At 42.3% G+C, this 14342-nt stretch overlaps 1 protein-coding gene across 2 annotated transcripts in view; it reads left to right on the top strand.

Annotated features, from left to right (window-relative positions):
* Positions 1 to 14342, top strand: part of anxa6 (annexin A6) — a 92633-nt gene that overhangs the window by 42663 nt on the left and 35628 nt on the right. For both annotated transcript variants that reach the window (XM_062985938.1, XM_062985855.1), the window contains exons 15-18: positions 3516 to 3597; positions 3824 to 3918; positions 3997 to 4110; positions 8660 to 8750. In XM_062985938.1, coding sequence (XP_062842008.1) covers positions 3516 to 3597; positions 3824 to 3918; positions 3997 to 4110; positions 8660 to 8750 — 382 coding nt within the window. The remainder of the gene's footprint in view (positions 1 to 3515; positions 3598 to 3823; positions 3919 to 3996; positions 4111 to 8659; positions 8751 to 14342) is intronic.

The following is a 14342-nucleotide window of genomic DNA, read 5'->3' as shown; positions in this document are numbered from 1 at the left end:
ACATTTCTGCAAATATTTCATTATATCTTTTCATGGGACAACACTATAGACATGAAACTTGGATATAACTTAGAGTAGTCAGTGTACAGCTTGTATAGCAGTGTAGATTTACTGTCTTCTGAAAATAACTCAACACACAGCCATTAATGTCTAAATAGCTGGCAACATAAGTGAGTACACCCCACAGTGAACATGTCCAAATTGTGCCCAAATGTGTCGTTGTCCCTCCCTGGTGTCATGTGTCAAGGTCCCAGGTGTAAATGGGGAGCAGGGCTGTTAAATTTGGTGTTTTGGGTACAATTCTCTCATACTGGCCACTGGATATTCTACATGGCACCTCATGGCAAAGAACTCTCTGAGGATGTGAGAAATAGAATTCTTGCTCTCCACAAAGATGGCCTGGGCTATAAGAAGATTGCTAACACCCTGAAACTGAGCTACAGCATGGTGGCCAAGGTCATACAGCGGTTTTCCAGGACAGGTTCCACTCGGAACAGGCTTCGCCAGGGTCGACCAAAGAAGTTGAGTCCACGTGTTCGGCGTCATATCCAGAGGTTGGCTTTAAAAAATAGACACATGAGTGCTGCCAGCATTGCTGCAGAGGTTGAAGACGTGGGAGGTCAGCCTGTCAGTGCTCAGACCATACGCCGCACACTGCATCAACTCGGTCTGCATGGTCGTCATCCCAGAAGGAAGCTGACGCACAAGAAAGCCCGCAAACAGTTTGCTGAAGACAAGCAGTCCAAGAACATGGATTACTGGAATGCCCTGTGGTCTGACGAGACCAAGATAAACTTGTTTGGCTCAGATGGTGTCCAGCATGTGTGGCGGCGCCCTGGTGAGAAGTACCAAGACAACTGTATCTTGCCTACAGTCAAGCATGGTGGTGGTAGCATCATGGTCTTGGGCTGCATGAGTGTTGCTGGCACTGGGGAGCTGCAGTTCATTGAGGGAAACATGAATTCCAACATGTACTGTGACATTCTGAAACAGAGCATGATCCCCTCCCTTCGAAAACTGGGCCTCATGGCAGTTTTCCAACAGGATAACGACCCCAAACACAACCTCCAAGATAACAACTGCCTTGCTGAGGAAGCTGAAGGTAAAGGTGATGGACTAAACCCAATTGAGCACCTGTGGCGCATCCTCAAGTGGAAGGTGGAGGAGTTCAAGGTGTCTAACATCCACCAGCTCCGTGATGTCATCATGGAGGAGTGGAAGAGGATTCCAGTAGCAACCTGTGCAGCTCTGGTGAATTCCATGCCCAGGAGGGTTAAGGCAGTGCTGGATAATAATGGTGGTCACACAAAATATTGACACTTTGGGCACAATTTGGACATGTTCACTGTGGGGTGTACTCACTTATGTTGCCAGCCATTTAGACATTAATGGCTGTGTGTTGAGTTATTTTCAGAAGACAGTAAATCTACACTGCTATACAAGTTGTACACTGACTACTCTAAGTTATATCCAAGTTTCATGTCTATAGTGTTGTCCCATGAAAAGATATAATGAAATATTTGCAGAAATGTGAGGGGTGTACTCACTTTTGTGATACACTGTACATATACACAAGTACAGTACAGTTAAATGCTTTTTCCACATATCCCAGCTTGTTTTTGGGAGCTGGGGTCAAAGCGCAGGGTCAGCCATTGTACGGCGCCCCTGAAGCAGACAGGGTTAAGGGCCTTGCTCAAGGGCCCAACAGTGGCTGCATAGCAGAGGCAGGATTTGAACCGCCAATCTTCCGCTCTACCCACTAGGCTATCACTGTCCCACTTAACTCCGTGAAAACGTGGGTCATTTTCCTAAACTGTACGTGTGGTAAAGTGTGTGTGTGTGTGTGGTGAGGATTAGAAAGGGAAAGTGATCTTCTGTAACACCAGTGTCATGTGACCTTGCTCACTTTACCTCATTAACAAAATGAATGAAACCTGGTAGATGGACATGAAGTATTTAACATTATATCACATGTCAGGGAATGTTCTGTGTGCTCCATTGATTGGGTTTGTGTGCATGTTTTTCCAGTGAGGGAAAAACGTTTTAACCCCTTTTGCCCTTTTGGTATTATTTAATTAGCATCCAGTGCACATATTTAATTCACATTTTTAAACATTATGGCTATTATGGTCAGTTTTATTGGCACCAATTTCATTACACACTGAAAACAGTAAATTAATAAATGAACAAAAATTTGTTACTATAAAAACACATTTCTTTATTTTAGTACTACTAAATTTTAAACATTTTAGATATTATTAGATATAATGCAAAGTAAAATAATACACACACCCTCTCTGATACATGTCCAATCTCCAGCTGCTTATCACCTGCTGGTGTTGGGTTCCACACACAGAGCCATATCATGTACGGAGAGTCACGCTAAGCTCCATTTAATCCAACCCCCTCCCTCACACCAGCACCTGATTGCATCTTGCAGCGGCAGTGGCAAAAACCCCACATCTGACCTTCCCTTCCTTAAACACATCCAATTGTGTTTGTTTGGATGCCCAACCAGGTTGGTGTTTCTGCTGAGATTTGAACTCACCAGTTCGGTGTACCATGCTACCCAAGAGCCCAAATTGTTTCCTCTGTGTGTGAAGATTGAACACAGCTAGAAGCGGGCAACACGGTGGCTTGGTGGGTAGCACTGTTGCCTTACAGCAAGAAGGTACTGGGTTCGATTCCCAGGTGGAGCGGTCTGGGTTCTTTCTGTGTGGAGTTTGCATGTTCTCCCCTTGTCTGCGTGGGTTTCCTCCCACAGTACAAAGACGTGCATGTGAGGTGAATTGGAGACACAAAATTGTCCATGACTGTGTTTGACAATAAACTTGTGAAATGATGAATCTAATTACCTGTGCTGTCATGAATGTAACCAAAGTGTGTAAAACATGACGTTGAAATTCTAATAAAAGAAATGAACAGCTAGAAGTAAAATTATTTTTAATAACGTTTGTGCTGTTTCAATGCAAACAATACAAATAAACATGTTGATACTAAATGATTTTGTAATCACAACAATTTTCTGGGAAAAGTATTGTATTTTCTGAAATAGGTGCCAATATTGATGGCCATTACTGTAGGTACAAAGTACATGTTGTGTACATGTACAGGTTCAAGTACATGTTGTGTGTTTGAACTGAATATGTGCACTGTACCTAAATAACATAAAAACAAAAGTGGTTGAATAATATTGTATACTGTATTTGTTTTTTTATGCATGTACATCCAAGATTTAAGGTGTACATGCAATTAATCACGCTGATTATCCCCCAGACTGCAATCATACATTGTACCAACATTATCGTGTATAATGTAATTCAATCCTAATTCAATTACAGAGCTTCGTTTAGCTTTAAAAGCAAAACTTCTGAAAGGTAAAGGTACATTTTATGTAGTAAAACAACTTTTTTTTAAATGTTGGGCCAGCATCAGTGCTGCATTGCATAGCACTTGAGCAACAGTATTTATGATCCTTACTAGTTCTGATTTTACTTTCTTATTTTTATTTATAGTTGAGAGGAACCATTCAGCCCTGTGCAGACTTCGACCCTGGCAGTGATGCTCAGGACCTGAGGAAAGCCATGAAGGGCTTTGGTAAGCAAAATTCGTCATACTGATGATGCGTAAGGAGGAGTAGGAGTTTAATAGATGGGAATAGAATGGGTTTTACCCATAAATGGCTTTATTTAAGTATTAATTCTGTTGTATTCACTTTTTTCTGGATTTTCCATCTGGAATACCCCCCAACCTTTTCAAGGAGAGACGGATCATCTCACCCATCACACTGACCCATCACATTCCTTTTTGTTTTTTTTCTCAGGTACGGATGAGGACGCCATAATTAACATTGTTACACAGAGAAACAATGCTCAGAGGCAGGAGGTCAGACAGGCCTTCAAATCGATCCTGGGCCGGGTAAGAGATCTTGACATATATTCGACCCTCGTATAGTGTTCCTGTTCTATTCTGATATGATGGTATTCTGTTACTCAGGATCTCATGGCAGATCTGAAGTCAGAACTCTCCAAAAACCTGTGCCATCTCGTCATGGGACTGATGATGACTCCAGCTGAATTTGATGCCAGAATGATGAAAAAAGCCATGGAGGTACAGCAGAATCATATACATATCTATCAAGACTAGAACTGTTGCTTGTACCTCATACTACTAGACATTTTAGAATGAGCCATGACATGAGGGTAATTTTGTAGGTCTATGGTACACTCAGATTTGTACTCTTGCCAAAGAAAAGCCAGATTTTCTTTGTATTTTAGTATCATGTCTTGTTTATGGCCAAAGTTAGCTGTTTACATATACTTGTAAGGTACTTAGATGTACTGATAGCTTTGTGATTTCAGAGCTTTCTGCAACTGTTCAAGAATATCACCACACGGCAGCTTAAATGATTCATTAAATGGTTCATATGGTGGTGTAGACAGCTCTGTTATGTCGTGTAACCTTGTGGTTTGGCCTCGTAATGCCTTGTTGGTGATTATGATTAACACAGCTGGTGACTAAATAAAGCTCCAGTTACAAGGAGTGGTCACCAAACACTGGTCTCTTTGCCAATGTTGGAAAGAATACCCAAACGGTCAGTCAGGGGTGGCCAAACTTTAATTGTTGGAGGCCAAATAGAGTAGGAAATAGGCAAACACAGGCCGCAGACTCACTGTAATATAAGTAATAAAAATATAATAGGCCTACTTGACTATTTGAGTGACTACCTATCTTTGACATGTTGTGTAAGCTAAGGTTTTGCTAATTTCACTCCCCAGTTTATAATTGTAATGGGAAGATTATAACACTTTGTGGTGTCAAAAACTTAACTTGCAACATACTTTAACTAAAGAAATCAAACCACCACCAGAAGTAGCAGAAAAGGTATAGATTCATTGCATATTACAGCGAACACACAACAAACCGAGCCATCCCATGTAATGACTGACTAGCATTGCCTTTGGTCCTCTATTTATCCTACCAACTTCACCTACTCCTATTTCATGAACAAACATACAGACCCCATTCCATCACTTGTTTATGACATGGACCCCTCTTTCCCACACTTTACACCATTTGGTTTCCATTATTACCCATGTTGAAAAACAATCACAGTGATTGACAGGTCCCCTTACCATTTGTTTCCAATATATCCTCAAGCTGAAAAAACAGTCACCTATTTCCACAATGACTGGCAGGTCCAACTGTGTGGAATTGTCTCCCTCACACATATACAAAACACAGGGGTGCTGTAGTTTAGACACCCCTGCCTCATGCTAAGAGGAAATTTGCCTGGATGGTCAGATGGTAAAATGTTTATTTATTAGGATTTTATCGTCATGTTTTACACACTTTGGTTACATTCATGACAGGACAGGTAGTTACTCATTACACAAGATTAATCAGCTCAAGTCTTAATATCAAACACAGTCATGGACAATTTAGTATCTCTAATTCACCTCACTTGCACGTCTTTGAATTGTGGGAGGGAGGAAGCCGGATGCAAACTCCACACAGAAAGAACCCGGACCGCCCCACCTGGGGATCGAACCCATGACCTTCTTGCTGTGAGGCGAAAGTGTTATCCACCAAGCCGCCGTGTTGCCCCAGATAGTAAAATAAGAACGATTAAAACGTGGTCAGTCATGAAGTGAAGCGAAGTTCACTTTGGGTGGGGGGGTGGGTCTTTTAATTCAAAAACATTCCTGCCATATTAACAACTGATGGGAACACAAATCCTAACAGTACACCAAGCTAGTGAGTGGAATATATTTATTTATAGATTTTCCATGTCCCACTTTAATTTCCTTGCAGATCAATAAAGTATCTATCTATCTATCTATCTATCTATCTATCTATCTATCTATCTATCTATCTATCTATCCATCCATCCATCCATCCATCCATCCATCCATCCATCCATCCATCCATCCATCCATCCATCCATCTATCTATGCAAACTATAACTATGGCCTTGCATTAAAAATTGGTCTGCTATGAATTAGAAGCTGTTGGGACAAGGGTGTCACTGTCAACAATAAAGCAATCTTTATGTTCTTATGGGCTTCAATCCAAAACTGCTCCAGCTTAGTGACATCAAACTGACATCTTAAATCTCTATGAGAATTTATTGCTGATTAAATGGACAAAGAAAGAGCAGAATGTGAAAGTATAGGTGTGGGGTTGATGAATAAGGAGTATGTTAATGAAAAACTATTTGACCGAGCTCTCATTGAAGGCTGCTGTAGCGAATAGTTCATTTTTATGTTTTACCACTGCTTCACCCTGGACAGGATGCCAAGCCGTCACATGGCATCAGCCTCCTAGACCCATCCAATTATGTCTATATGTATACAGTGTATCACAAAAGTGAGTACACCATTCACATTTCTGCAGATATTTAAGTATATCTTTTCATGGGACAACACTGACAAAATGACACTTTGACACAATGAAAAGTAGTCTGTGTGCAGCTTATATAACAGTGTAAATTTATTCTTCCCTCAAAATAACTCAATATACAGCCATTAATGTCTAAACCACCTGCAACAAAAGTCAGTACACCCCTAAGAGACTACACCCCTAAATGTCCAAATTGAGCACTGCTTGTCATTTTCCCTCCAAAATGTCATGTGATTTGTTAGTGTTACTAGGTCTCAGGTGTGCATAGGGAGCAGGTGTGTTCAGTTTAGTAGTACAGCTCTCACACTCTCTCATACTGGTCACTGAAAGTTCCAACATGGCACCTCATGGCAAAGAACTCTCTGAGGATCTTAAAAGATGAATTGTTGCGCTACATGAAGATGGCCAAGGCTACAAGAAGATTGCCAACACCCTGAAACTGAGCTGCAGCACAGTGGCCAAGATCATCCAGCGTTTTAAAAGAGCAGGGTCCACTCAGAACAGACCTCGCGTTGGTCGTCCAAAGAAGCTGAGTGCACGTGCTCAGCGTCACATCCAACTGCTGTCTTTGAAAGATAGGCGCAGGAGTGCTGTCAGCATTGCTGCAGAGATTGAAAAGGTGGGGGGTCAGCCTGTCAGTGCTCAGACCATACGCCGCACACTACATCAAATTGGTCTGCATGGCTGTCACCCCAGAAGGAAGCCTCTTCTGAAGTCTCTACACAAGAAAGCCCGCAAACAGTTTGCTGAAGACATGTCAACAAAGGACATGGATTACTGGAACCATGTCCTATGGTCTGATGAGACCAAGATTAATTTGTTTGGTTCAGATGGTCTCAAGCATGTGTGGCGGCAATCAGGTGAGGAGTACAAAGATAAGTGTGTCATGCCTACAGTCAAGCATGGTGGTGGGAATGCCATGGTCTGGGGCTGCATGAGTGCAGCAGGTGTTGGGGAGTTACATTTCATTGAGGGACACATGAACTCCAATATGTACTGTGAAATACTGAAGCAGAGCATGATCCCCTCCCTCCGGAAACTGGGTCGCAGGGCAGTGTTCCAGCATGATAATGACCCCAAACACACCTCTAAGACGACCACTGCTTTATTGAAGAGGCTGAGGGTAAAGGTGATGGACTGGCCAAGCATGTCTCCAGACCTAAACCCAATAGAACATCTTTGGGGCATCCTCAAGCGGAAGGTGGAGGAGCGCAAAGTCTCGAATATCCGCCAGCTCCGTGATGTCGTCATGGAGGAGTGGAAAAGCATTCCAGTGGCAACCTGTGAAGCTCTGGTAAACTCCATGCCCAGGAGAGTTAAGGCAGTTCTGGGAAATAATGGTGGCCACACAAAATATTGACACTTCAGGAACTTTCACTAAGGGGTGTACTCACTTTTGTTGCCGGTGGTTTAGACATTAATGGCTGTATATTGAGTTATTTTGAGGGAAGAATAAATTTACACTGTTATATAAGCTGCACACAGACTACTTTTCATTGTGTCAAAGTGTCATTTTGTCAGTGTTGTCCCATGAAAAGATATACTTAAATATCTGCAGAAATGTGAGGGGTGTACTCACTTTTGTGATACACTGTATATGTAGAGAGCACTGCTGGAGAATCGAACTCTGGATCCCAGCTGCAATGTAGCGAATGTTAAATATAAAATTGTACCTCATTACCACTAGGGCATCATTTACAGAGACTTCATCTGTATTTTATTTACTAACCAACTGTCTAGAGATCATAATCAGTAATGGTAAGCTGCCCGTAAGTGCTTCAATGTCTTCTGACCCATACAGCCTCTGAAAAGTGAAAGCCAACTGTCAAACTTTGTTCGGATACCTGGCATGTCTCATTATTATGCACGTACAACAGCTGCTCTGTCTCTGTCTCTGGCTCTGATGATCCCAAATAGCACAAACCTTGATTAGGGATACTGTAGTCTCACACGTCCCCTAAAAAACTAATGTTCTTTCTTCTACTGTTACTGTAGGGCCACTTTTGTAGGTAGTGGCACCCTCTAGTGGACATTGGTCAATGATCCCTCGGGTGTGTGTAGGTTTTCTCCCCTAGGTAATATTCAGAAGCTTGATTTTCTAATTGTGATGAATTGGTACCCTGTCCAGGGTGTATTCCTGCTTTTCCCACCATGTGTTTCCAGGTGGGGTCAGACAGAGACCCTGACCAGGATAAAGCAGATAAAATGAATGAATGAATCTCTATTAGTTTAACCAGTCCTGGTTGTGTTTCTGCAGGGAGCTGGAACAGATGAACACGCTTTAATCGAAATCCTAGTGACCAGGAGCAACCAGGAGATCCAGGACATGTGTACAGCCTATAAGAAAGGTGAGAGATCTTACTGACCTTAAAAAACTTTAAATTGTATTTGTTGATTTGTCCCTCCTCAGACCATTGTCTGTGGGTTCCCACCATGGCTGTCTTTGAGTATACTTTGCTGTATCACAAATACATTAACTCTGTCTTTAGGCCATAACAATTTGGTCCTTTGGTCTTTACTCTGATCAGATCTACTGCATTTAAACATAAACTACGAATGACTATAATTAGCCCAGCATTGGCTGAATTGATTACAGCTGGTGACATCTCTCTAACCAAATAAATGGGGTTGGCTTGACTGGACCCAATACAAAATGCATTACATTTACATTTTTGGCATTTAGCAGGCGCTTTTATCCAAAAGGACTTACAGTACTGTGACACTGTCTAAGCCACTAAAGGTTAGGGGCCTGGCAGTGGGGGCACCTTTTGATTACTAGTCCAGTACCTGAGTAACTGATAGGCTACAACTGCCCTGTTTAAAGGTGTCCATATATTTATGAATCAGCAGTGAATTTACATGTTAATAATCACCTTTAGCAGACGATTTTACATGACTGAATACATTTCAAACATTTGAGGGTTAGGGGCCTTGCTCGTGGCCGTGGTGGAGTGGGGCTTGAATTGTCAACCTTCTGATTACTAGTCCAGTACCTTAATGGATGGTCAGCTGTAATTATGCATGTAAACATTTGACCTGAACTGTATATACTGTATAATGTAACAACTTCAGATATGTTATACCTGTTCTGACCTCTAGGAGGCAACATTAGGACATGCAGCTATCACAGTCCTGAATCATTACTGTCTGTTACACACCCTTTTTGACTTCCCTTTATATATCGGAAGTGGGTATCACCTATGTCATGTGAGGGACTGCTTGTACTTTTAGGGTACAGCAGAGGGTTTTTCAACAGGAAGTTTTATTCACACCCAACCGTGGCAGCGAGGGGGGCGGAAATAGTTTTGCTTTCCGTTCAGCACATTCTGATTAGATCCTCTTAAACAAATCAACCTCTGGTTTATCATCTGGGATGTACAAAAAAAGAACAAGAGCGTGGACGGTTTCAGACATGACCTCAGTTTGTAGAGCATGATTTTGAGAGGTTTTAGACTGACTGGTTTTTTTTGACGGACTTTTTTTGCACTGACTTTTCACCACCATCATCAAAACAGCAACTGAGGGAAGATCTGAAAGAATGTGGTTCCAGCCCTCATGTACCCCTTTTCCACCGACGCGATTCCGGTTCCGGTTCCGTTCCGGTTCCCGAACTTGATTTTAAAGTTCCGTGTGTTTCCACCAAAAAAAAGAGGTTCCAGACAGAGAACTAGCGTTCTAATCTGGCACCACAGAATACTTGGTTTTGCAGCGCAAACCGTGACGTCCATCTGTGGTTTGGAGTGCATTATAACATTATATAGAATTTAAACCACTTTCATCTTTTAAAGTTCTCCTGATTGAATTTAGATCCAGTTTGCCGCTGATATTATTAATGAGATGAACTGTTTGATATGACGTGGTAAAAGTGACCCGGACAGTATAAACACTTAAATAAAGCGTAACGTGGCTTGTTGTACTAAAACAATAAGCGATGAATTTGGGCAGTACAGAGCGCTTATAACCAGTAATAACGGAGATAAATTGAGTGTTTCTGTGTCGTACTTTTTGTACATTAAGCCACGTTGCGCTTTATTTAGTTGAAACTTTGTGCGGATTCAGAACTCCGAGCTGCATGAACACCACATGTGAAGTAAATCCAGTTAAACACAGACACATGTGGAGCTTTTAGACTGGATTTGATGGTTATTTTACACTAATGTTTGTTCATGTCGTGGAACTTTAGTGATGTTTTATCGCTCAAGTCGAGCGCTGAGCAAATCGGTTATCTGCACCGAGAGTCACGGTGAAAGCGAAGCGCAAAACGCTTCTCACGTCACTGAACTAAAGAAAACAACAACTGTGACAAACACGTCTATGTCTTCTTATTAGCAATAGCTGATCGATGCTTTTTACATAAAAATGAACATCTGTAACAACAGCACAAATGCTTGCAGGTAATCTACACGCTCCGCCATCATGTTACTACTCTTTACTTTCGTTGTGTAACGCTGTGTAAGGCTTGGTTACCAAAAACTGGTGGAAACGCGGTTCGGTTCTTTACAAAACACCAAGGTTCGAAGAAACCTGAACAGAACCGGTTCAAGAACCAGAGTTCTTTTGGTGGAAAAGTAGAGCTCCAGAGACTTGAACCTGTTTTGGTGGGTCGTGAATGTCCAACACTTTACTAAGTGGTTTTATATTCATTCTGACGTGCTGGTGTCATGCTGGGTTAGCAACCACACACATTACTTTACATTTTACATTTGCAGCATTTAGCAGACGCTTTTATCCCAAGCAGCTTACAGTTATGACTGAATACAGTTTAAGCAATTGAGGGTTGAGGGCCTTGCTCAGGGGCCCAGCAATGGCAACTTGGCAGTGGTGGGGCTTGAACTAGCAACCTTCTGATTACTAGTACAGTACCTTAACCACTGAACTACCACTTTCCCTACATAGTAACATGTCTAAGCAAAAGTATTCACACCCTCATCAACTGTGTGCTTACACACACAATCACCTTTCTGAGCAAAAGTATTTACACCTCGACCAACTTTGTGCTTGCACACTCACAATCACCTGTCTGAGCAAAAGAAATAGCACCCTTTAAATACGTGCTTGCACACACACATACACACACAATCACCTTTTTGGACAAAAGTAGTCACACCCCCAACAACTGCATGATTGCACACACACAATCACCTGTCTGAACAAAAGTATTCACACACCCTCACCAACTGCATGCTTGCACACACACAATCACCTGTCAGAACAAAAGTATTCACACACCCTCACCAACTGCATGCTTGCACACACACAATCACCTGTCAGAACAAAAGTATTCAAACACCCTCACCAACTGTGTGCTTGCACACACACAATCACCTTTCTGACCAAAACTATTTACACCTCGACCAACTGTGTGCTTGCACACACACAATCACCTTTCTGACCAAAACTATTTACACCTCGACCAACTGTGTGCTTGCACACACACAATCACCTTTCTGACCAAAACTATTTACACCTCGACCAACTGTGTGCTTGCACACACACAATCACCTTTCTGACCAAAACTATTCACACCTCGACCAACTGTGTGCTTGCACACACACAATCACCTTTCTGACCAAAACTATTTACACCTCGACCAACTGTGTGCTTGCACACACACAATCACCTTTCTGACCAAAACTATTTACACCTCGATCAACTGTGTGCTTGCACACTCACAATCACCTGTCTGAGCAAAATAATTAGCCCCGTTTAAATAGGTGCTTGCACACACACACACATACACACACGATCACCTTTCTGAAAAAAGTATTCTCACACCCTCACTAACTAAGTGCTTGCACACACACAAACACCTGAAAAGCAAAAGCATTTGCACCCACACCAACTGTGTGCTTGCACACACACAATCACTTGTCTGAACAAAAGTATTCATACCCTACCAAATGTGTGCTTGCACTTACACACAATCACCTTTCTGAGCAAAAGTATACACACCCCCACCAAATGTGTGCTTGCACTTACACACAATCACCTGTCTGAGCAAAAGTATACACACCCTACCAAATGTGTGCTTGCACTCACACACAATCATTTGTCTAAACAAAAGTATTCACACCCCCACCAACTGCATGCTTGAACACGTAAACGCAATCACCTGTCTGAGCAAAAGTATTAGCACACCATTAAATACGTACTTGCACACACACACACACACACACAATCACCTGTCTGAGCAAAATCATTAGCACTCATTAAATAAGCTTGCACACACACATGCATGCACACACAATCATCTGTCTGAACAAAAGTATTCACACCCCCACCAACTATGTGCTTGCATACACACAATCACATCTCTCACCAAAAGTATTAATTCTCCCCCCCAACCCTAACAAACACACACATGCAAACACATACCACTGCTGAGCTGCGATCACACTTGCATTTTCTTCAGGAATTGCACCTCTTTAGTTTTAGTGTGTCATTGCTGGTTTCATGCTGAGTTAGTTAGCTAGATATTTCTGCTCTTAAAGGCACAGGCTAGTAAATTTACTGCAGTAAATTGTTTTTACTTTAATTCTCAAAACGTTGCAGAGAAAAATACACAGATCTGGGTGTGGGCCAGCATGTGTTGTCTATTAAACACAAAACCAGAACTGCCCAGCTTGAACCAACAGAAAAAAAACAGCTTAAGCTGGCATCCAGCTAAAGCTCTTCTGTGCTGGAGCTTAACAACCTGTAGCCCAACACTCTAAAAACAGTTCAGATGGTTGTGGATTTTAGAAAGGACCCAGCCCTGTGTGGCTCCCCAGTTAACATTGTAGAATTCTTACTACTTGGGCACCATCATCATACAGTACCTCAAGTGGGACTTCATGCGGCACTTGAAGAAGGCATTGATGGTGCACTTTGACACAGGCATCACAGAGTCCATCCTCTGCTCTTTCACCACCATCTGTTACCCTGCTGCCACTGATTGGCTGCAACTTGCCATCTCTCCAGGATCTACTGGCCTCCAGAACACTGAGGCGAGCAGGAAAGATCATGGCTGATCCCTCCCACCCCAGACATACACTCTTTGAACCACTACCTGCTGGCTGGGAGTGTGAGGTCTGTCCTGACCAAAACCCCATTCATTCATTGTCTGTTTTACAACCGCTTTATTCTATTCAGGGTTGCAGTTGGTCAGATTCACTGGATGAAAGGCAGGAAACACCCCGGACAGGTTGCCAGTCCATCACAGGGCAAACACACACCCACACACACACCACGGGGGGCTTTAGCATCTCCAGTTAACTTGACTGCATGTCTTTGGACTGTGGGAGGAAACCCACATGGACACGTGGAGAACATGCCACTCTGGACCACTCCACCTGGAAATCAAACCCAGGACCTTTTTGCTTCTACTTGTTTTTTCCTGTCTGCAACTGGCTGCATTAACAAGGCCTGGGACTGCCACTGACAGACTCTATTCCTCTCATATTGATGAAAACATGAAAACACATCCTGCACAAAACATTTGAACACGGCACAATTTAATAACACTACACATGTGCTCATTGCTCATACTGTGAACATCTACACTGGACACTTTTCTCTTACAGAACATACAGGAAATTATTTAATATTATTAGTTCTTATCTGTTTTGTGTCCAGCACCAGTACACCAAGTCAGATTCATTGTATGTGAAACTTATTAGGCAGTAAATTGAATTCTGATTTGGGTTATATTTTGTAGCAGGGTTTAGCCACTATTTACATTGGATTGATAAACGAATGCTCAAATGGAAGTGCTTTTTTCTGCTACATTCCTTCCCAAAAGTCTAAAGTGGTGTTATTTTGACTCCAGCACTGAAGGGTTTGTTTAACATCAGAGCTGATAAAGCACTAGCATGGTGCTTAAGATGGAGGTGGGGATTTCCCTCAGAGGAAACAAAAAGGCCGTTTGAAATGTAGTGAAAACAGGACTGATTGAAAACAGG

The sequence above is a fragment of the Trichomycterus rosablanca genome, chromosome 1 (genome assembly GCF_030014385.1).
Source record: "Trichomycterus rosablanca isolate fTriRos1 chromosome 1, fTriRos1.hap1, whole genome shotgun sequence".
Lineage (NCBI taxonomy): Eukaryota > Metazoa > Chordata > Actinopteri > Siluriformes > Trichomycteridae > Trichomycterus > Trichomycterus rosablanca.
The sequence above is the reverse complement of the archived record's forward strand: the minus strand, read 5'-3'. Positions and strand labels throughout refer to the sequence as shown.